This window comes from Mesoplodon mirus (genome assembly GCF_964341445.2).
Source record: "Mesoplodon mirus genome assembly, chromosome: 1".
In the NCBI taxonomy this organism is placed as follows: Eukaryota; Metazoa; Chordata; class Mammalia; order Artiodactyla; family Ziphiidae; genus Mesoplodon; species Mesoplodon mirus.
Genome location: NC_138976.1, coordinates 6966058 through 6989800, shown reverse-complemented (window position 1 = coordinate 6989800; position 23743 = coordinate 6966058). Strand labels below are relative to the sequence as shown.

Genomic DNA, 23743 nt, shown 5'->3' with positions numbered 1-23743 from the left:
CCCTGGATCCAATTGTACCTGAAGCCAGCAGCACCCCTGCCCACTGTACAGTTCAGTGCCATGAACCAAGAAATCCCACCGTTTGCCCAAGTTGGTTCCATTCAAGTCATTGTTCCCTACCATAAAGATCCTGACAAATACCAGGAAGAGGTCAGTCCCTGCCCTGAGTGGGCTGGGATACAGACACCGCTGTCCTGTGTGTCTCTCCATCCCTCCACCCTGCTTATTCAGGTTCAGTTGGAACTTAACAATGTTACTGTTTAGACAACATCAGGGTCATTTGACAGCTCGCATTGTAATATGTTATACATTCTTCTCCAAGAGACTGTGAACTCCAACAGAAAGACTGGCTACTTCTTCGTCATGTGACTTCTGGCAAGATTTCTCATTCCTAAAACTAGGATGCGCATGGTATCTATCTCTGAGAGTAGCTGGGAAAATTAACTGAGTGAATACATACAGAAGGATTTGCTGTCCTCTTATCTGCTGTTCTTTCTCTCAGTACTCAGCTCAGTGCTTTGCACTGGCCAGGCACTAAGTGGGCACCCTGCAAATGTGTGTCCTGTGCATGGAGATGCAGAAAGACATGCCCCGCACCAGAGCGACACCCACGGACACACACGCACACACACACATAGGATAGTAGCACTCAGATCTCAATATCACACACAGTGACCCTCCTGGGAGCCCAGGGCATCCCCAGCCCCTGGCTTCTCTGGAGGGCAGCCTGCAGCTCTCCCAGGCTCTCAGCTGTTATCCCCGCAGCTCCACATCGCTGGGAGCACAGCTTGAAGCGTGGCTCTGCTTTACACCACGTATCAAGGACAGCAGGACCTGTGGTGTTCTAGGAGCTGAAGGAAGTATGTGTGTGTGTGCGTGCGCGCGGGCATGCGCTGGTTAACTTGGGGGGACCAGGGGCTTGCTGGAGCTCTTGCTTCCAGAACTGCTGTTCTCTGAAAGCTCCATCTCATCACTCCCTAAGTCCCCCAGTCTCTTCCAATCTCCCTGCCTCCTCAAGTAGCCCCCCACACTAAGTCCTGCCTGGGGGCTCTTGTGGGGTCTGGCTTGGTCTTTTCCTGGAAAGAACAGGGCTTGTCTGTGGACCTGGGTCTCTGGACTCCTGGTTTGCCTGCCGGCCTGCCCCCCTTCCCCCTTTCCCAAGACCCTCATGGCCCGCATCCTCCCCATGCCCCCCCCACCCCGCCCCACCTCCCCTCAGCCTTTCAGTTGCGCTCAGCTGGGGAGTATTATTCTCTCAGGATGTTCTGGGAAAGCACGCTGTGAGCTGTGCCAACCTCCGGGGAGGGGGCGTGGCCTTGAGTGGAGTGAGGGTGCTCCTTAGAGCGTCTTGTGTTGGGGACAGTGCGTTTGGCCAGGTGCGGCCTCCAGTGTGGTGTGTACTGTTAACATCAGCACAGCTCGTGTTACGACTTTGTGTGGAATGTCTTAGCGTGAGAGGTAGGTGGCCGGGGGTTGTGTTTTGGGTCGCTGTGCATTGTGCTCAGGGCATGAACCCTTTGTGTGTCTACGCAAGGTCCCTGGGCCCTGAAAAGATAATCGGGTGGAAGGGCACCTCTCTTCCAGGTGCTTCCGGCGCCCTCCTTCCCCTTCCCACGGTTTCACTAGATCCCAGTGTGCCTGAGGTCTCTTAGCGCAGCTGAAGCTCAGAAAACCTGGCAGAGGGGAGGAGAACCCCGGTCCGGGGTCCTGTTGAGTTCAGAGCTCTTATTTCGTAGGCCACCACCCACACTCCTTTGCCGTAACGACAGGTGGGAGTTCCCAAGCCCCTCGGCTGGTCCCTTCCCAGGCCCAGGTCCGCCCTCCCAACAAAGGCGGCCGACCACGTGCCCCCTCCTCCCCGCGGGCCTGGAGTGGGGATGCACGCAGCCCCCGGTTCCCGCTCCAGCCAGGGCTAGATCCCGACGCAGCGCTGTGCCCCAGGTGGGCGCCCAGCAGCCCCCAGCAGCCCCGCCGCCCCCGGCTGTGCCTCGCCCACTCCCAGCCGCTGCCGCTGCAGCACCCTGGAAGAGCGCTAGGGGGAGCTCTGGCAACTGGCTTGGTGGATTGAATCAAAACCGCGCATCAAACAGCTCTTCCTCGGACTTGGGGTGGGGGGTCGGATGGGGAGGAGGGCGACACGCCGTTACCCTTCCTCAGCAGCTCCAGACTCTTCCCGTGGGAGGCCGAGAAAACAGCCCTGGGGGGTGAAGGTGCCTTTCCTCCCCGTAACTCATGCCTCCATAGCCTCCCTCTTCCTCCATCCCTATCGCGGGCCCTTCGCGGCCCCCCGGGCTCTGGAGTGTCCCTGAGAACTTCGCCTCGCGCGACACCGGGACCCAGAGCCCAGCGGGCTCCTGGGACTGGCTTGCGTCCGCCTCTCGGAGACTGGGGTGCGGGGCCTCTCGGCGGCAGCCCCTCCTCTCGCTGCGGGAGGCGTGAAGGCTGGGGTCGGGGACGTGAGTCGTCCTGCGGGGTGGCTCATGCAGCAAAGCTCGGGGAGCGCAGGGGCGAGAAAGAGAGCGAGAGGGCACTGGGGAGACCGCCAGGGACGGGGCGGGGGCGGGGAGAGAGAGAGGGAGGGAGAGAGAGGGAGAGGCACTATCAAATAGCAAGCTGCCACTTTGCTTTCTTTCTTTCTTTCTTTTTTTTTCTCTTTCTTTCTTCCCCCCCCCCCCTTCAATCCTTCCTATCCCCTCTTACGCTGGAACCAACCCGCGCGCCCCCGAGCCCGAGGCGCGGCTCCAGATGTGAATTTGGTTCCAGGGGGGAGGACGCGAGCTTCCTCGGGGCCTTGGCACATTCTCCCACTCTGAGGTCATTCCGTAGGTGGTCAGCGGGGAGAGCGCGCCTGGAGCCTTCCTGCCTCCATCCACTGGGGAGGGAAGAGAGGCGGGCGGGAGCGAGGGGAGAGGGAGAGGGGAGGGGCGCGAGGAGGGAGGGAGACGCCGCCAGCACACCACCAAGTGGCACCGAGCAGTGATAACAAACTCAACTTAAAAAAAAGGAAAAGGAAAAAACTTCCCCAAGTTGCAGCCCGAGATGTGCGGACGTGCGGGCGGAGGCGCAGGGCGGGGAGTGTGGGTGGCCCGCAAGCCCCCCGGCGTCCCCCGGCTGCTCTTCCCAGCCGAAGAGAGCTCAGACGTGAGGCCGACCAGGCCCTGCGCCCCTGGCAGGTCGGGAAATGTGCTGGAGGCTCGCTCGGCTTCCTGATGGAGACCCTGGGGGCGGCCGGTTCCCGTGGGGGGCAGGCCCCTCTAGGGAGGGGGGCCCGGGAAGCGCGCAGCGCCGGCTCCTTCCCCAGCAACAAGCACCACACCCCCATTCCGCTCCCACCCCCGGTCCTGCGGTTGTGGGCAGATCCTGCCCTCCCAGGCCCAGGAGAGCTGGGGTTTGCCGGAGGGTAAGGGGTCTCTCCTCACCACCCTCTATTCTCCCCTCCACCTCCAGGTTGACCTGAAAACAAGGCACCGCCATCCTCTATAATCGACTTTTTATTAAGATTATAAATTTAAACAAATCTGAACAGTTTTACCCGGTGATATACAATTCAGTATGCACAAAAATACAGGGGAATGAGGGAGAAGGGCCAAGAAAGGAAGGGTTGGCAACTTGTTTTGGAGTCCACATGGTGCTGATGATAGAGAACCAGAGGGGCTGCAGACCAACCCCACCTTTTTACAACAAAAGGCTTTAAATTAAACAAGATCTATCGAGCTGAAGACACAGGACGGGGTTGTCACAGGCTCGAACAATGCTGGTTTCATGAAATGCAACCGAAGGCTGAACCAGGACAGTGCAACTTAGAAGCACACACACAAACACCACATCTGACCAGGAACTTAGTGAAAAGTCTCCAACGCAGTCGGCGGTCCCGGCCCCTCCCTCCCTCGGGGCCGCCGGAGATCCAGGTGAAGGAATCGACTTCCTTTTTTGTTTAGTGAGGACCGCAGTGCTGGGCATGATGGGAAATGTAGTCGGCTGTGCCCGCCCCCCACCCCTTCCCCAAACAGTGTCCGAGAGTGTCGGGGTGTCGGGCGCCACCCCCAAGTCTGGAAGACGGGTGGAGGAGGGGAGGAGAACAGAGCCAGAGGGGCGGGGAGAGGAGAGGTTCAAGACACCCGCCCCGCGAAGAAAAGAAAAAAAAAGTTGAAGTGTTTTCATTTCTGCCTTCTCATTTTGAGAACTTTGGAGGCCGCCCCCAGAGAGGAAATGTGACCCAAACGTCCCTTTCGGAGATAGAGTTTGCCTTTGTTTTTGCTCAGGATTTCACAAGACCCATTCCTCACCCCACAGAGGGACTCGGGAGAACGGAGCGCCGGGCTTCCTAGGTCTGACAACTGATTGGAATCGGAGCCCCGGGCCCCGCGCCCTCCTGCGCTGCGCCCCCAGCGCGCCCCGGCGGTCCGGGCGCCCTGCCTCGCCCCCGGCTGCCCGGCACCACCGCCGGGCAGCAGCCCTTCCCTCACGTGGCTGGCTCCTCTCTAAACACCACTGCAATCACTACAATAAAAAGAAAAAAAAAAAAGAGTAGGAAAAACACAAAGCATACTTAAATAGGCGCTTTTTCTCTCTGCAAAAATAAAGTCCAAGATCTTAGATTTCTTTTTCTTTTATTTTACAATTTATAAAACATCAGCCATCTCCCTCTGCTCGCCCCCAGCTCAGCCCCGAGTGGCCGGGCGCCCGTTCGTTCCCTCCTCTCGCCCCTTGGCCGAGTCTTTGTCTGGCCCCAGTCCCGCGGGGCCCCGGGGCCCCGTGCCCTCGGGGGTCCCTAGAAGGCGACAATGGCTCGAGTCCAGGCGCCGAGGCTGGCGAGCGCCTGCTTGGCGCACAGCTGCCCGTTGAGCGGCGGCGGCTGCTCAGAGGAGTCCGGCTGTCGGCTCACTAACCCGGAGAAGCCCGAGCCAAAGATGGAGATCAAGTTTGAGATGTTGGACGCGTCCGGGGACGAGTCCGGGCAGAAGTCCTCGAAGCGGGCGCGCTTGCAGGGGGCGAACGGGACGCCCCCGGGGGGCTCGGCCCCCAGGTCGCCCGCGTCCTCGTCGTCGTCGTCCTCCTCCTCCTGGCCTGGGTAATACTTGCGCTTGCAGCCGGCGGCGGACGCCAGGCCGGGTCCCGGGGCGCCCTGGCCACAGCAGGGGCAGTGGGCGGAGGCGCAGCAGTCCTGGTGCAAGTAGCCGTTCTCCACCGTGGTCACCACGTGAGTGTCCAGGTCCAGCACGGTGGTCTGGCTGCTGCAGTGCACGCCGAAGTCCGAGGGGGCCGGGTACGCGCCCCGGTAGAAGCCGGGGGAGGAGGCGGGGGCCGGGGAGGCGGGCGGGGAGGCGGCGGTAGCCGCCTGAGGGGCGGCCCCTGGGGGCGCGGAGGGCGCGGAGCAGGCGGCCGAGGCGCGAGGGTCCCGCGGGCAGAGCGCGGCGGGCGCGGGCGGCGGCAGCGGCGCAGGACCCGGCTGCAGCGGCTCCAAGGGCTGCCCGCGGTGGGGCGCGCCGTGCGGCGGCTGGAGCGCGGCGCACCCGGGCAGCTCCGAGAGCGCCCCCGCGCCGCCCGCGGGCGCCCCGGCCGCCGCCGCCGCGCAGCCCCTGGGCGCCGGGTGCTGGTGCTGGTGCAGCTGCTGCTGGAGGTGCAGCTGGTGGAGCTGGTGGAGCTGGTGCAGCTGGTGCCGGGCGACAGGTTCGCGCGCCTCCGCGTCCCCGCCGCCGCCAAGTTGGAGCGGGCCGAAGTCGGCCGCGCTGGCCGGCATGCCCGGCGCCGCGTACGCGAGGTGCTGGTGCTGGTGGTGGGGCGGCTGCTGCTGTTGCTGCTGCTGCTGGCGCCGGTAGAGCTCGGCGTAGCGCTCGCTCAGGTAGAGCTGGCGCGCGTTGCGGAGCACGTAGGACACCAGGAGGTTCTTGTGCAGCTTGATGCCGCCGCGCTGGGTCCGGGAGCTGTGGATCTTGCGCAGGGAGATGCTGATCAGGCTCTGGGCGTCCAGGGCGCACTCCATGCTCCCGCGGAGACGGCGGCGGCGGAGCAGCCGCGACCGCTGCTGCTGCTAATGCTGCTGCTGTTTCGGCCTCCAGCCGGCCTCCGGGACGCGCTGGTCAGGGGAAACGCAGCCCGGGTCAGCGGGTCGGCTGCGCTCCGAGAGGAGCCGCCACCATGCGCTGCGCGCCACCCACGGGCTCGTGCTCCCCAGACGGCGCCAAAGCAATGAGCCTCGGCCGGCCCCGGCCCCAGCTATTTAGCCGGGCGTTCGGGCCCCGCCCCACACCGGATGAGCCAATAAAAGTGCCCCAAACCTCCCGAGTGACAGACGCTACCCGCCCCAGGGCCACTAGACTGGCCAATCAGACCAAGGCGGTTCCTTTGTGCTATTCAAATACCGAACGGACCCCGGGCCTCCAACGCCGCCGCTGCCTCGAATGTTCTCCTGTGGCCGCGGTGCCGCGCGGGACTCGGAGCCACCGAGGCCGCTGTCTGCGACATGGGTCGCCTCGCAGCCGCCACGTTGGAGCCCGCGGCCGCCCTCGGCCTAGTTCCTGGGAGCCGGGGGTCGGCTCACCTGCGTGCTGCTGCTACGGCTCCTCCCCCTTCCGCACGGCTGGGCCTCACCTGCGGCAGGTGAGCGCGGCTCCCACTCCCGGCCACGCGGCACCTCCTTTCTTACCTACCGCCCCCGGGTGACCCGCGGGACGCAAGACTTTTGCAAGAGACCAGTGGGGGCTCCGGCTTGACCTTTGGGGACCCCTCAGGAGAAAGAGATTTCGAGGTACCCTCAGCCGCCGAGTATGTTGGGCCTGACTCCTTGACTTTTTGGCAGAGGAGATTCAGAGAACACTCGGGGAAGGGCCGGCCTCCCCATTTGTCTGACGGGAGAAACCAAAACATGGTGAATTTTGGTCTCCTCTGATAGAGGAGGCTTGGAGGCGTGCCCCTCGCAAACCGCTGAGGTCTAAAGGCTTCCGAGAGCTGACATCCAGTGTCCTAATCACCGGTTCTGTAACCTTTCCTTGCCTTCCTAACTAATAATAATGACAATAGGACTGTTATGAAGTGCCTAGGACGGGGCCGGCCCTGCCAGAAGCGCCCTGACCCCCTCCCTGTGACTGCAGGCAGAGCGGGGACCTGAGTCTCTGAGGAGTGGGGTGACTCGTGGGGAATCCCACAGCTCCTAAGGGGCAGGGCTCGGATTTGAGGACTGTGAGCTCCAGACGGGAGGCGAACACCAAGGGCCGAGGAACTCGCCCGCTTAACTTTTGTTGACACTTTTGTTTTCCTTCTTGTCCTGAGCCATTTACGGGCCACCTCCTCCCAGCTGGGGCCTGATATGGTGGGGACGATCTCCAGGGCGCTCTCCTCCTGGACTGGGAAGCCTGAAAGGGGGTGACTGCTGCTCAGAGTGGGGGGTGTCCAAGGCGCCTGGGTTGGGAGGGTGTCTTTGAAGTGGTCGGGAGGTTTGCCTGAGGGTTGGCCCCTGAAGGAGGAAGAGGCTTCACGGAGAGTATGAGGGCTAGGTGGGCCTTGGGGGCGGTTGGGGGCGGGGCTGGGGTGGGACGAGGTCCCAGGAGCAAACTTCCTGCTGTTTCCCCCTCTCCTTGGGATTTCTTCTGAGTTTCCTCTTTCGTTGGGCCTGTTGTCCTCAGCACCGACTTCATCCCTTGGCGGGAATAAAGAGACCCAGCCAGCCCCTTCTGTACTTTCTGGGTCTCCCCTCAGACTTAAGAATTCTCCAGGTTTGTTTCCTCAAACAATTTTTCAGCATCTACTCAGTGCCAGGCATCAAGGGTAAAAACAGATTTAGGGAGCACGTACCCCACTTTTCAGATGAAATTTGGGGCACTGACAGTGGAAGGGACTTGCCTGAGGCCCCACAGCTCCAGGTCCAGTGCTCTGGCCTTTCCATGCCATCTGTGAACAATCTCAAACTGGTCTGAGCCCCTGTGATCAGAAGCATCTCTTCTGCCCCCACCCAGAGAAGCCAGGATTGACATTTTAGGGGAGCTGTGAGAAAGGGCATCTTACTTCTATCCTATTGGTGATCTGGTGATAGGAAACATGGGAGTGGAACTTGTTTATTTGACAGTACCTGTCAGAATAAAAATACACTGCTCCTTGCTTCCCCAGGGCCTGTCTTGACACACAAAGCCTTCATTCGTTTATTTATTTGTTTTTTTAAAATAAATTTATTTATTTTATTTATTAATTTTTGGCTGCGTTGGGTCTTCGTTGCTGTGCGCGGGCTTTCTCTAGTTGCGGTGGCTTCTCTTGTTGCGGAGCACGGGCTCTAGGCGCCTGGGCTTCAGTAGTTGTGGCACGTGGGCTCAGTAGTTGTGGCTCGTGGGCTCTAGAGTGCAGGTTCAGTAGCTGTGGCACACGGGCTTATTTGCTCCCCGGCATGTGGGATCTTCCCGGACCGATTGAAACTGTGTCCCCTATATTGGCAGGCGGATTCTTACCCACTGCGCCACCAGGGAAGCCCCCATTCGTTTATTTTTGAAGTTCACCTTTGAGATATCATTAGCATGTGGAGGGAAGTGGGAGGTCCTATCTGGTTCTACCATCACGTCTGGGACCCATGGCGTCTGGCACATTGCAAGATTCCAAGAATGTAACTTTTTTTTTTAACATCTTTATTGGAGTATAATTGCTTTACAATGGTGTGTTAGTTTCTGCTTTATAACAAAGTGAATCAGCTATACATATACATATATCCCCATATCTCCTCCCTCTTGCATCTCCCTCCCACCCTCCCTATCCCACCCCTCTAGGTGGACACAAAGCACCGAGTTGATCTCCCTGAGCTATGTGGCTGCTTCCCACTAGCTATCTATTTTACATTTGGTAGTGTATATATGTCCATACCACTCTCTTACTTTGTCCCAGCTTACCTTTCCCCTTCCCTGTGTCCTCAAGTCCATTCTCTGTGTCTGCATCTTTATTCCTGTCCTGCCCCTAGGTTCTTCAGAACCTTTTTTTTTTTTTTAGATTCCATATATATGTGTTAGCATACGGTATTTGTTTTTCTCTTTCTGACTTACTTCACTCTGTTTGGCAGACTCTAGGTCCATCCACCTCACTACAAATAACTCAATTTCATTTCTTTTACTGGCTGAGTAATATTCCATTGTATATATGTGCCACATCTCAAGAATGTGTTATTAATGCTGATTTTGGACCTTCATTCTGTGCTTGCTGAGAATTTTTGGGGGGAAACTAAGACTTTGAGTATATGTGTCTTGCTCAAGGTCACTCAGCCAAGAAGAGGTCGAGGCAGAATTTGAACCCAGGTCTGTTTCCAGGATTGGAACTCGCTTTAGGTTCTTTGAAATCAGCTGCTTGCTTCTGCCTTGGGTGGATCTGAGTCCAGTTCTCAGGGCTCAGCTCATGGCAAACGTAACCTTGACTTGATCAGCACCCCACCTCTATCCTGACAACTGCTGTGAGACCAGGGCCTGCAGGATCCGTGAAGGAGCAAATCTCTCTCCAAGCTCAGCTCATCATTGACAGCCATTCTCAGAGCTGCAGCCCCAAACTCTGGAGGTCCAGATGGGACAGTAGGTAGGGATGGAAATGGATTCCCTAGCCACAAGCTGGGGGCAGGGGAGCCAGCCCCCCCTACTTAGCCTCTCCCCCAAGGTGAGTTTGAGCTTTGCTAAGGCTCTTCCACTCCCTGGGGCCAGCTGAGAAGTGGTCAGCCCCGTCTGCGTGGCCCCATCCTTTGGGCCCTCCTGTCTGGGGCCCGCATTCACTGGGTCTCCCCTCCTGCTCGAGAATCAAGAAGTGGCTAGTGGGGAGGGCTGAGCAGTTGTCCAGCATAATGAAACCCTTGATCTTTTTTGGGGTGGCCTGGACGGGGGAGTTGCTGCAGCTGTCGTAAGAAAACACTTGCTGCAGGAGGCAGTGGAACAGCTGAGCTCTTCGGTGCCCCTGGGAGCAGTGAAGATTGGGGGGTGCACAGTAGGAACTCACAAACGTTTATAGAATGGGTGGGTCACACATAAGGCTTCTGTTCGGATGCTCAGCGGCTCAGAGCAGGGTTCTACAGACCGTGCAGGGCGTCGGGTGTCTACGTGTGTGTATGAGTATCTGCGTGCACACGTGTGCAGGGGGGCAGGTTCGAGTGAGACCAGGCTTCTTGGAATGAAGGGGTGGCCTTATTGGTCTGGGCACCTGAGAAAGGTTGGGGCGCTCACCTTTTCCCCCCCGGAGCTGGGAGATTACATCTGGCCCTGAGTCACCGCTCCCTGGAGGAAGTTAATTAATGCCTAGATATTTACCGAGGGTCTGCTGGGACAGTGTGGAGCAGGGCACAGAACCTCTCGGGACCTGGGCTCCCGTCAAACCCCAGGTGGTGTCAGCCCCACAATGGAGCCGTGAACACCTTGAAATGCCACATATGCCTGTGGGCGCCTTTTGGTCACCCCGTTCAGAAGTGGGAGACATGCCAGGAAGGACGCTGGTCAGCTTTGGGACTTGCCTGGTGGGTTCCCAGGGATTGCTTTGGCGAAGAGGAGGCAGAGACAAAAGGTTTTGTGTTGGGAGGAGGGGGAGGGGGAGAGAGATTTGGAATTGACATATTCATTCCTTTGTTCAGTGGCCCAAGAGGTATTTCCAGAACACTACTCTGGAATTCCTGTGAATGGGTCGGGGAACAAGACGTGATCCTGCCCTCAGGAGGCCACAATTCAGAGGGAAGCAGACAAGATAAACAGACCAGATGACACAGAGCGATAAGTCTGTGATAGGAAGGTCGGGGCTGGAGGAGGGCAGGGAGAGACCCCAAAGCTGGCCTGGAAAAGGCTTCCTGCAGGAAGCTGAGACTGGGAGGCCAAGGAGGGGGAGGGGCCTTTCACCAGAGAGAACAGCTTGAGGCCCAGGGCCTGGTATGCAGTAGGCACTTAATAAATATTTGTGAAATAAATCAGTCAATAAATGTAAGTATGCAGAAGACACTTAGAATTGGAAGGGTCCTAGGCATCGGGCTGCCCCCATCCCTAATTTCAGATGGGTAAACTGAGGTCCAGAGAGGAGGAAGGAAGTGCTGAGGTGTCACCCCGAGCTGGGACTGGAACCCCGACGTCCCACCTCCCAGTCCAGCCTCTGGCTGCCCCAGCTCGCTGTCTCCATGGCTTGGAGTGGGCGTTGCTCCGTGGGGACTGAGATTTGGGACTGTGGACAGTGGCAGAGAAGGCATGGGGCACAGCTGACCACAGGGGTCACTGCTGGGTCCTCTCTGAGGCTGTGGAGCCAGTGGTGTTTGGACGAGGGAGCCCCCTGCTGTACCCCAAGAAGGCTGTTCTGTGGCTGATGGGCACTGGGAAGCTTGGCTGGGGTCCTCCTTCTGCCCTGAAGAACCGTCATCCTGTCACTGTCCCAGGCACAGGTTAATGACAGGTCTGTGTTTGTCCAGCGTGGTCCTGGGCAACAGGCTCAGTGCCCAGGAAGACATCATGGCTCCTGGCTTCAAGGTCCTTAAATGTAATGTGGAAGGTTGACAGCAGCTTGGCTTTTTGGAGCTCTTGCTCTGTGCCAGCCACTGGGCCAAGCGCTTCGCATGCTGGTCTTCTTGGTTGAAGCCCCACACCAACCTCTGGGGCAGGTTTGGTTATCATCTCCATTTTATGGATGAAGCAACTGAGGCAAAGAGAGCTTGGGTGATTTGCCTGGGGTCACAGAGCAAGGAAGGAGAAGTGACTGCAATCCCAGGACTCTGGGGAAGTGGGGGCACCGGGAGAAGCAGGGGAGGACTGGAGACCCACGCTGCTACTTTTGGATTCATTGGCCTTTTGAATGATTTCTGTACTTATCGATGGAATGTGCATACAGGGTGGATGTGATCTCTCACCTGGGGTCTCTGCCCAAGCACCTGACGCCGGCTGGGTGCCCATTTGTTTGTTCACTCACCCATTCATTCATTTATTCATTCACTCACTCAATAACCATGGACTAAATACTGGCCAATGAGCAGGCGCTGTGCTAAGAACACCAGGCAGCTCTCCCTGCCAGAGCACGGCTGAGGATCCTTTTAATCTCCTAGGCCAACCCTGATTGATTGGTAGTGTCTGCCCGGAACCCTGGGTTGGAAGGGATTTGGTGTGTGCTCCAGTTGATTAGTGATGTCTGCCAAGGGCTCAGCTGGGAGCCTTTACGGTAAACCTGCTGGGTTAGCTGCCCCTGGGATGAGGATGGAGTGTCTGTTCAGCGCTTTGGACATCTGGGCTGGTTCAGCAGACAGAGTGGGTCTGGAGGTCAGGAGAAACGGGTTCTAGCCCCAGATTGGCCTATTATCCTCAGGTAATTCGCATCGCCTCTCTTGGGCCTCAGTTTGCTCATTTGTCACCTTCCTCCAGGAGGCACTGTGAGCATCAAATGACCGGAAAGTGCTTTGAAGAGTTGAGGGGATTAGTACTGAAACGGGAAACAACCCCCCCCCCCACCCTCCCTCTCTTTTCCTTTCTCAAAATCCTGCCAGAAGCAGAGCATGCTGGACAGGCCAGAGTTAATCCTGGGTCGGCCCTGTGTGTGTGTGTGTGTGTGTGTGTGTGTGTATGGGTGGGTGGGGGGTGGCTCAGAGGTTCCTGGCTCAGAGTTGTTTTTATAACTCACTTAGTACAGACCTTTGTCCCCTCACCGGCCTCAGCTGGGAGTTGCTAAGGAGTGAAAAGCTCCTTGGATCTTAGGAACTGAATCTGAGATTTTTTTTTTTTTTCATTTGAGTAGTGGGAGCTGGTGTATGTGCCACCTGCCACCTGCACCTCCCTACTCAGGGAATAAAACTATAGACCATTGTGCCAGGCACAGAACTACGTTTAATATGGATTTTTTAATTAATCCTCAAAACAATCTAATGAGGTGGGTAGCACAATAATCCCCATTTCACAGTTGAGGAAACTGAGGCCCAGAGAACTGAAGTCCTGGGGCCACACATCTCCTGGCTGCTGCTGGTCCGTGGGTACCAGACTCTGATCCGAGCTAGAGAAAGACTGTCTCATCCATTCTTGACCAGCTGTGCCTCGTCCTTGGTCTTTTGTCCATTCATCCATTTACTCATTTGTTCACTTCATCCTTTTGTTCCTTCACAAATATTAAGCACTTACTGTGTGCCAGGCTCTGCATCAGCTCCTAGAACCAGTATAACCCCACTCTCAAGGACCTTACTTACATTCCAGACCAGATAGGAAACAAACAAGAAATAAGTAAGCAGATAAATAAACAAGATTGCAATGAGGGTGATAAAGACGTAAATAGGGCTTTGTGATGAGGACTTGTGGCAGGGGAGTGACCAGCCTCGAAGGCACACTGGCCACAGGGTCCCAAGCTCCCAACTCTCCCCTGGCCCCCTCCCCCGCCCTCGGCCTTCCCCAGGCCCAAGTCCCTGCTTCACTGGCCCGAACTCTCCAGCAATCTGTTCTGAGCTCAGGCTGCACTCCTGGCCCTCCTACTCCCCACAACTGGTGAATTTTTAATGCTTTTCCTTACACAGAACAAAGCAGAGTTTTTGTTTTTGTTTTGAGAGCATTTCTCAAAAAAAAAACATTTCTCAAGCGTGTGTGCACGCGCGTGCGTGCGTGTGTGTGTGTGTGTGTAGAGTGAGAAAGAGACAGCCCAGTGGGTACCGATCATCTGGCCTCAATTCATCTCCTGAGTTCCTTTTTATTTAAAAATTGTTTAAAACGTGGGGCTAAGTAGGATCTCAGTTCGGGACTTTGTGCTGGTGAAAGGGCACCTGGGGGGGGGCCCTCGACATCCATGTCCTAAGCAAACCCACCTAGTCCCTGGGGGACCCAGGCCCCATCATTACGTTTGTCGTACAGATGAGGAAACCAAGGTGCAGAAACAAGAAGTATCTGTGTGGGTCCTCCCGCTAATGAGTGGTGGAGAGGGAGGCAGGAGTCACCTGGCTCCACACTGCCTGCCCCATCACACACTCACACACACACACACTCAGGGCTAAGTGAGTTACCTGGTCACAGCTCTGGCCTCAGGAGGGGTGGAAATGAGGGAAGGAGCCCAACCTGTGACCTCAAAGGGGCTGGGATTAATCTGGCCGAGAGGGAGGAGGGGGAGAGAGACTTACAGGTTGGAGAGTGAACCCGTGTGGTTTGTGCTGGGGGGTCAAAACCTTTCCCCAGAACTGACCCCAGGATGTAGCAAAGTGGGTCTCTGCCTTGTGTCCTTGGTGGTGGCTCCCAGTGCCCTCCCCTTAGCCTATTTATTGATCACTTACTGTGTACTAGCCACCAAGTTCTTGACATGAATCATCTTGTTGGATCCTCATGATAGAATCTATGACTGAAGTACTTTTATTATCATGCCCACTTTACAGACGAGGATGCTGAGGCTCAGAGAGGTGAACTGACTGGAATCTAGACTGGCTTGCCTCCACACCTGGCTCCTTTAACCCTGGGGAAGCACATGGCAGGAAGAAGAACGTGGCCTCCAGGACTCTGAGAGCTGAGGCTGGTGAATATCCTGTGAACTTGTGAATCTTTGATGTTGTTCTGGTTCATCTTTTCAGCCTGATTTCGCTGGTTCATAGTGCTGAGGGTTGGGAGGTGGTTTTGCCCCATCACTGATCCTCTAGGGACAGCAATGGTCCCAGCCTAGAGCCTCATCTCCCCTTTGTGCTGCCTCTTCGTAGCAGGGTCTTTCCTCAGTGCCTGGTTTTCCTCCTTGGCAGTGAGGAGATCTTTAGTCCCATTCATTTCTCATTCATTAGAAAATGGGAATGATTTTCATAAAGGTCTGGGTGAGTTGGGCTATGCTCTGCTGCAGTAACAAATAATTCCTGAAATCTTAGGGACTTGACCCAATAAAAGTTTCTTTCTTTCTCAGTCCAATGGATCAGACAGCTTTCCTCCAGCCTCCTCCCATTGTCAGTTCCACCATCCCATATTTTTTTGCTTTCAGCCTTGCACACAGGGGAGGTGGGAGCCAGTATGTGGATGCTGCTGCAGCATGTCTTATGGTGAAGTCTAAATTTGCATTCTTCCCTTCCATTGGCCAGAATGGAGTCACATGGCACCACCTACCGGCAAGGGAGGCTGGAAAGTGTAGTCCTCAGTTGCACACAGGAGGCAGATGGCCCGGTTCAGTGAATACACAGCTTTGTCACTGACATGAAGGCCTTGAAGAAAGCAAAAGCGGAGCTTCACCAATTTGTGGACCACAAAAATAAACTAAAAGGCTCTTATCTGGGGACAGGGTGGGGAGGGCTTCTTAGCACATGGCTACCAAGAACAGTTTATTTTTTTTTAACATGTCTGTCTGTTTTCCCTCCTAGACTGTAAACTCCCTGTGGGCAGAGTCCACAAGCAACTCTCTGTGCTTGATACCTTATTTAGTCCCTAGCCAATAATAGATGCCCAGTTTCTATCTGTTCAATGAACAAACATTATCTGTGCGAAAGGATATTGGTGAACAACTGTTTTACCTTTCCATGTATCAGATATGGACAAAAACATTTTTTAACATCAGTCTAGAATGGAAGTCCCTTTTGAAAAGAAAAAAAAAAGTTTTAACCAGTCTTGTCCTTTCTTAGTGGTGAACACAGTTTTTTACCAACAAGTGTCATTCATTGCTGATTTGTTCTTTGATTCTTTGATGACTGGAGGGAGAGACTGATTCTCTCTTTCAACAGATATTTGTGGAGTGTCTGCTATGTGCTAAACCCTTTCAGGATATTAGGGGAATCGGAAAGGACAGTCATTCTCCAGTGGATGCAATATACTCGGAGATGAGGCTATTCCAAGGTAATGAAACCAGACACCATTTAATTCTTTGGAACCATGGCTTGATTTCTCACCTGTAGTACCAAACACTGAATTTAATCTATTCTAAGGCACCTACTTCCCGCCCTGCCCTTCCCCCCGCCCCCATCTAATACCTCTGAAATTGTGTTGTGTCTTACCATTGACAACATCTTAGATTTGACAAAGTCTGGATATTTTACTCATTGGACTAATTAACATTTATAAGGCACATCATGCAACACACCGAATCACCCCACATTTAGTGACTAGTTCGGTCCCCATGTTGTTAAAGGCAGCCCATTTGGTATTTTCAGTCACGGAGAAGGGATGGAACCATCATTTACTGAGAACTGAGTACATATGAGGCACAGCACTTGCTGGTTCACAGCACAGGACTTTCAAACACCCCGTCAGGCAGCTTATTGTATCATCCCCAATTTACAGATGAAGAGACCAAAGCTTTTCTAGAATCCCTCACTGGAAGCGCTGGGGTTCCAACCTGGTGCTGTTCTATCCCATGTTCTGAATCATCCCTCCAGCACTCTGTGCAGACACCCACCTGAGATGTAGTCATCAGGCCCATTTCCCAGATGAGGGTACTGAGGTGTACAGGGCTCACCTGATTTGCTTAAATTTACAGAGTCGGAAAGTGGCGGAGATGGGGTTTGAACTCCAGTCTTTTCTTTTCCAGAACCCAAACGCTTCACAACTCTACTCTCCTGCCTTTGGCTTCTTCTTTCTTCCTTTGAAAAGGAGGCTGGACTGACTGGGGAATCATCCTGAGACTGGACCTTGAAATGAGCCTGTTTGGGCCCCTCCGTCTCCAGGGGTCTGCATGAGGCTGCTCACCAGGCTAATCTTGGCCCAGAGGGACTCGAGGTACTGATGAAGATGAAAAGGCAGCTGGTAAATCAGTGATGGCAGCCAGCCTTGCTTTTAGCTCCGGAGCGGCCTGGATAAGGGGAGGTGATCCCTGTAGTGAACATTTTAGTGGGACTTGAGCAGTTTTGGAAATTTGATGGATAACAAGTGTATAACGCTGATAGTGGGCTTTGCGGTGAGGTTCCTGACACAGGTTCCAGTTCTTCTCCATCCAGGAACAGACCTGGGGTTTGAGTGGCACTGGCTCCACCCCCGGCTCCAGGACTGGCCACCCCATCCCTCTACTGGGCAGCAGGGGGACATAACCCGAGTCAAAGCCAACCAGTGGAGGGTTCGGGTGCTGTTAGGTTAGAGCAAAGCTCAGGACTTTTGTTGCTATGAGGTGGGAATTTCCATCAACCTCATTTTACAGACAGGAAAGATGAGGCTAAGAAAGTAGGATAGATCGGATTATTGTTCAGCAATTCTTCACTCCCCTTCTTCTTGAGGCAGAATAGATTTTCCTGTCCCACTGACTTTGGCATTGGCCAACAGACTGTTAGTGGAAGAGACAGGATGCCTCTTGAGAGGAAGCCTTAGGAGACATCACACACTTCTGCCCTATGTCTTGCATATTTGTGTTCTGTCACAACAGAATACATCCCATTTGGATTCTGATACCAAAATAATGTGAAGACACACGGGGCACACTTGAGCCCAAGTCACAGCCTGGAGTCAAGTTCAGCTGACCTACAGCCTGAAACAGAACTACCTAGTTGAGTCCAGCCTAGATCAACCAGTTGCAGTCAACCTACAGACCAATGAGAATAATGTGTAGGAGGTCTCTGAGAGTTTGAGGTTGTTTGTTAAACAGCATCATTATGGCAAAAGCTGACTACTCCATAAGTGTTAAGTGATTCTATGAAGGTCACACAGCTAATGAACGGAAGAGCCAGAGTCTAGAATTTTGGCCTCCCTATCCACTGCTTAACTGGAGTTTTCAGGTAAAGGAACCAGTAATGAGAACAGAACTGGGACTGAGGGTTCTCTGTAGGCATTACAAACTTCCTCTAGCTTGCTTTCTTTATCTGTCTACTGGAAATAGCAAACCCAGTGTATATTTACGCATCTCTGCTACTCCTGTGATTTCATCACCATGTATCTCAAGTTTGGAGATGGAGAGTTTTGGGAAAGAAAACTGTGTATTAGCAATCTTTCTTTTGTATGAACTTTAAGGAACCTTTGCAAGACAACTAGACAGATGTTTCTCCCCTTACTGAGGGCTGTTTGATGGGTAAGCCAACTTTCTGTTAAAAGAATCTCTTTCTTAGGGACTTAATATCCTTTAGGTATATTTATGGATGTGAATTTTCCTTTGAGTATTGCTTTGGCTGCATCCTATAAGTTTTAGTATTCAACGCTCTCATTTTATTTAATGTCCAAATAGTATGAAACATCTAAGTAGGCTGTCATTTCCTTTTGAATTCCCTCTTTATCTCAAAGTTATTTGGAAAAGAGTTTTCAAGTTTCTACCAAGTTAGATTAAAAGAACCCTCTCTAGCTATTAATTTAAAATTTTTATTTCACTGTGTTGAGAATGTGTTTTACTTTGGAATTTGTTGAAATTGTCTTTGTGCCTGAATACCATGATTATTATTTAAATGTTCTGTGGGATTATTATTTTCAAGAGTGCAAGTTTTCGATAGCTCCAAGTACCTGCAAATACTTGCACTCCAGATAAAAGTAATCAAACACCTCACCCCACTGCCCCTCCTTGGTATCATATACAAGTGGCTGAAAATTAGGGCACATTTGTTTTAAGAGAAAACTCCCCAAGGTCCAGCCCAGCCAGGGGTCTGTTCTGTTGGTGACTTTGGGCTCCATCTCTTCATCTGAAGAGATGGGTTTTGTTGGTTGGCTCCTGCAGTGTTTGTCATAACAAACATGAATGAATCCTGCAAAGAGGGGGTCCAAGTGGAAGAAGCAGTTAATTAATATTTGACTCCTGCTCGGCATGTGTGGGGGTGAAGAGGCTGATTTTTGGTTTTCTAGTTTATTCACTTTTCTGCTTTCCCTTCTGCTAGTTACTGCATTAGGCTCTCCTCTTTGTTGATAAAATTTGCATTTTAAAAATGATCTAGGGCTTCCCTGGTGGTGCAGTGGTTGAGAGTCCACCTGCCGATGCAGGGGACACGGGTTCGTGCCCCTGTCTGGGAAGATGCCGCATGCCGCAGAGCGGCTGGGCCCGTGAGCCATGGCCGCTGAGCCTGCGCGTCTAGAGCCTGTGCTCCGCAATGGGAGAGGCCACAACAGTGAGGGGCCCACGTACCGCAAAAAAAAAAAAAAAAAAAAAAAGATCTGGGAGGTACTGAATAGCTATTTGGTCACAGTGAATTTTTCACAAATTAATAATGCTCCAGCTTCTTGCACAGATTCCGGGCCATTTCCTGGGCTCTGGTGGAGGTCTGGGTCATTGCTTCATTACTGTGGCCGGTTACTAGCTGAGTGTGTGGAATACCAGTCACCATTATTTACTTGCAGGGCTCTTCCCCCTTGCTAAACACTCCTGTGCACCATCTTACCACCTCCATAGCTATGCTGTGGGGGTGGGACATATACTCCTCCATTTTCCAGATAAGGAAACTGAGACTTGAGCAGGTTAAGTCAGTGGTTCTCAAGCCTGGCTGTGCTTCAGAACCACCGGAGGGCTTGTTAATTATGCAGAAGCTTGGGAGGGAGAGTGTCATCACACTGATTCTTACGTGAGTCTAACCACCCCAGAGTCCCCTCTGGTCTCAGCTGCCAGCCAGCACTTCCTGCCTCCCAGGGGCAGCTGGGGATTCTCTGGTGGGGGTGGGGGATGCGTTGGGTTCCGGAGGTGAGAGAGGTAGGAAGAGTTGAGAGCTCTTCGGGAGGAAGCCGCCTTGTATGCCAGGCTGGGACTGGGCGAAAATTCCTGCCCTCACTCCCTGCTCACCCCAAGATGTTCTGGGACCCAGCTGCACCTCGTCCAACCTCTCTCCGTCCCCTGAGTCCCAGCCTGTGCTAAGTCCTGAGGAAGACACTGAGGAGCACATCGTCTGATGGGGGAGACAGTCATGGGTGGGCTGCCTTCACAGTCAGCCCTCCCCCCCACTCAGAGAACACAGTGGAGCAAGTGTCCAGCCCTCCTGTGGTTCTGCAGGCCTGGAATACAATCCCTTCCTTGCTCCCACCCCTTCAAAATGTCCCTTTCTAACGTCACTTCCTCCAGGAAGCCTTCTTTGATGTCCCCATCAGAACTATTTACTTCTCTTTGTCCCCGTGGCTCTGAGCATCTCTGCTTAGCAAACATCCCACGGGTTGGGTTCACACTGATGTCTGTCCTTGGAGGAGGCACCTGCTTTGGAGGCAGAAAGACCTGGGGTCCGGTTCTGGGACTGCCTGTTGAATTTTTCCCTGGGACCTTGGGAAAAATGATGTCACCTCTTATAGGTTCCATCCCTCCGTCCCCATAACTGGGGATTACAGTTGTGTCAGGCCTCATCCCTTCGGCTCACAAGCCCTGGCACTGCCACATGCTTACCCTGGAAAGTAGGCCCTGCTATTTAACCCTTGAACCTCCGTTTCCTCATTTGTTAAATAGGGATAATAAGAGCACCCAGTTCGTGGGGTGGAGTGAAGATTCAGAGAGATGACACATAGCCGGTGTTGTCTGGCACAGGTGGCAAGCTTGGTCAAGGCCAGCCCTTCCCAGATAATAACCAAACCCAGCAGCTTCTTCCTTTGTCGTCCCCTCTGTGGAATTTGGCTTGAAGGTGAGAGGAGCCCCCTTCCTCCCTCACCAGAAAGTAAAGAAGGAAGAATCACAGAGGCCACTGCCTGTGAATCTGGCTGCTCCCTTTGCATACCCATCAAAGTCCACACACGAATTTTTCAGATAGGAAAACTGAGGCCCAGGCTGGGGAAGGAACTTGCTCAGGGTCACAGCGTGGCCCAGGGAGGGCTGGTCAGGAATGCAGGTCTCCTAACTGACTAGATTGTCCACCACTCTTCCTTTTTGGGTTGAGTTTGCAGTTCAGGTCCTACAGTCTCAGGGCTGGTCTGCCCCCTCCATCCATTCACTCCGTCATTCACTTATGTTTATTAAGCAGCTGCTCTGTGCTGGCCCTTCTGCTGAGCACCGTGAGGGTCTCCGAGGTGGCCTGCTGATGAGGCAGGATTTAGTCAGCTGCAAGTCACAGAAACCCGACCAAGATGGCTTAAACACAGAACCCAGACAGTCCTGGGGGAGGCAGTCAGAGCTGGGCAGCCTCTCGGGATGTCCTTCTGGCTTCTTGCTCCACTATCCCTAGCATGTGGCTTTCATCCTTATGGCACAAAATGGCTGCTTTACCTCCAGGTATCATGATAGCATTCCAGGCAGGAAAATTAGGGTGAAAATCGGGGAAAAGTGAAGGGCAAAGGATAAAAGGCTCCTGCCAGGTGAATTCCTCTTTTTATCAGAAAAACAACCAATTTCCTGGGTGTTCTCAGCAGGAGACTCCTAATTCCATTTCATTGGCCAGAATTGGGTCAAGCAGCCCAGCTAGCTGCAATGGAGTCTGGGAGGTGAATATTTTATCTGAGCATATTTACTCACTTCAAACCAAGGTTCTGTTAGGAGGGGAGATGGAGCTGAAATGGACACCCAGCTAGCCAGTAGTATTCTTACCCACCCGACAGGGTCTCTGCCCTCAAGGAGTTCACATTTGGGGGCCATGTAGATTTGGACCTTTTCACTGTAGTTGGAAGTAGCAAGCAGCTGGCGTGTGCTCAGGGCAGACCCTCAGTTCTCTTTAACCGTCCTCGGAGGCAGTGTCCTCTGCCCAGCGCAGTGCCTGGTGCACAGTAGGGGCTCGGTCAATATCTGTTGGGGAAACAGGGGAGGAGGTTCTAGAAAGCAGTACTTCCAGGGCTTTTACCATGAGCCAGTTTCACTTCCGCAGTGGTTTCGGTGATGTTTTCTGGGCTTTTAGTCTGGGCCTTCACTAAATGCCTCCTCCAGAGATGAGACGGTGCGGGGTGTGGCGGCGGGGGTGGCTGAGACCAGGCCCTCGCTCGGGGAGAGGGCCCACTTCTGTGGTAGGCTTCAGTGATGCTCAGGCCTTAGTTTCCTCCATGGAGACCTGTGCCCTACCTTTGCCACGCCCTGGAACCAGGGAGGGAGGAAGCTGCCCCCTTCACTGAGAACAGCGCCGACCCCCAAGTGCCAGGTGCTTCTCACGCATCTTCCACAGATGTCTCACGACCACCCCCGAGAGAGCACGTGCCCATCCGGCCCTGCTCTACAGAGGGGGAAACAGAGTCTCAGCCACTTGCCCGAGGCCTCCAAGCTTGTAGGTGCCGCCGATCTGGGATTTGAACCCAGGTTGTCCAGTCCCAAAGCAGCCACCGTCTGTACCGACGGCCGACGCCACCTCTTCCAGATGAGGAGGCGCTGGTCCTCTGCTCGCTGCGGATGGGCTGTGGCTGGGAGTGGGGGTGGGAGGCGGGAAACTCCCCAGCGGTGGGAAGGCAGATGTGGGTCAGGAGGGAGAGGCAGGAAGAGGTGCCAGGGTGCTGGGGGCGATGCTCCAGCAGCTGCTCCCCCGTGTGTGGGGTCGTCGGACCCTGGGCAGGGGCCAGAAGCCTGGTGGCATCGCCCTGAGCCTGGCAGCCCTCGGCTCTCCTGGTTCTCGGAGTTGACACTGGGCCCAGCGCTCGGCTGGTGCTCGCCAGAGGCAGCGTTTCTCTCCTTCCTTCTTCCTTTTTTCTGAGACACACTGATCTTGGCTGTGGTGCTACATTCGCTCTATGGGAAAAACTTGTTTTCGTCGGTAAACTCTGGCACTATGATTCAGAAGACACCCAGGGAGAAGCCTCTTGGTGTCAAGGGGCTGCTCAGCTAATGAGCTAATGTTTATAAAGTGCTTTGAAGACGAAAAATTCCATGCGAGGGCCGAGGGTTTGTGCTGTTATTTGGGGGAGAGGGTGAGGAAGGAGGATGGGGCGGAGGGAAGGGGCAAAATATTGCTGAGAAACAGCCCGGAGCCCCTTGGGCTGTGCAGGCAGGCTGGCTTTGCTCGGCTATGGTGCAGGCGCCTGTCTAGGCAGAAGCCACAGCTGCCCCTTTGTTCAGAGCAGGGCAAATCTGAACTGGCTGCACTGCTTTGATTTAGTTTTTCTTGTAGCAGGGGGTGGGGTAGCTGGGACTTAAGTGGTCCCTGCCCTCAAGACCCAGCCCTTTTAGGCTGGGACAGTGAACCAAGTCGTCAAAATAGCCCCTTGCCCAGCTGGCGCACAGTCAGCAAGTAGCTCCTGTCATTCATTCGTTACTCATTCATTCATTCAACAATCACTTTTACCTGTGCCAGGCACGAGCCATGGAATGAAAGAGCAGACAGTCCCTGCCCTCTTAGAGTTTACATCCTGGAGGGGGAGATGACATCTAACAGAGCCAGATGTCATCTGCCCTGCAGTTACGAGTGTGAAAGGGCAGAGGAGGAGAGACATGGAAAGTCATGGGTGTGGGAACCAGACCTGTCCCAGCCCAAACACAGGAGTACCAAGAAGGCTTTCCTAGGAGGGGTAGCTCAAAGAAAGAGTGGACATTTTCAGTTCCCAAGCAAAGTGGGAGAGAGAGAGAGCATGTCAGGCAAGGCAGCAGCGTTAATGAACAGATTGATGAATTAATCCAACAAACCCTTAGTATGTACCGTGCACACAGAGGCGAGTAATACAGGTGTAAATCCTGACAACCCCCCTCCCACGAAGCTCACATTCTGTATAATAAGCACATGAAGAAATAAGTTGAAAGAGAAACTATCAGCTAGCAATAAGGAATGGTGGTAAAATTAAACAAGGTCATATGGTAGAGGGGAGGCTCTGGCAAGGCTCCCCCAGATTGTGTAGTGGACCAGGAGGGCCTTTCGGAGGAGGTAGCATTTAAACTGAGGCCTGGATGATGGAAGGAACCAGCCACGAGTAGACGTGGGCAGTGCAAAGGCCCAGAGGCAGGAATGAGCTCAGTGTGGTTAAAGAACCGAAAGAGGCCAGTATAGAGGCTGGAGTACAGTGAACCCCCAGGAGAGCAATAAGATATGAGCTCAGCAGGGGCCATTCATGCAGGGTCGTGTATCATCAGCATTGTG

The 23743-nt window shown here is 54.2% G+C and overlaps 1 protein-coding gene and 1 long non-coding RNA gene across 3 annotated transcripts; one reads left to right on the top strand and one right to left on the bottom strand.

The window, feature by feature from the left end:
- Window positions 1–4593: 4593 nt before the first annotated feature.
- On the bottom strand, window positions 4594–6110 carry IER5L (immediate early response 5 like). The gene has a single exon (XM_082612140.1). It carries the CDS (start codon window positions 5981–5983, stop codon window positions 4772–4774), a length of 1212 nt encoding a protein of 403 aa, XP_082468266.1. The 5' UTR covers window positions 5984–6110; the 3' UTR covers window positions 4594–4771.
- Window positions 6111–6421: 311 nt separating this feature from the next.
- On the top strand, window positions 6422–18227 carry LOC309799146. Of its 2 annotated transcripts, none has more exons than XR_014293262.1 (4): window positions 6422–6600; window positions 14306–14442; window positions 15620–15731; window positions 16423–18227. It is a non-coding gene; the product is annotated as an uncharacterized lncRNA (long non-coding RNA). The 2 variants fall into 2 exon arrangements; XR_014293263.1 differs by lacking the exon at window positions 6422–6600 and adding an exon at window positions 12125–12273.
- Window positions 18228–23743: the final 5516 nt, after the last annotated feature.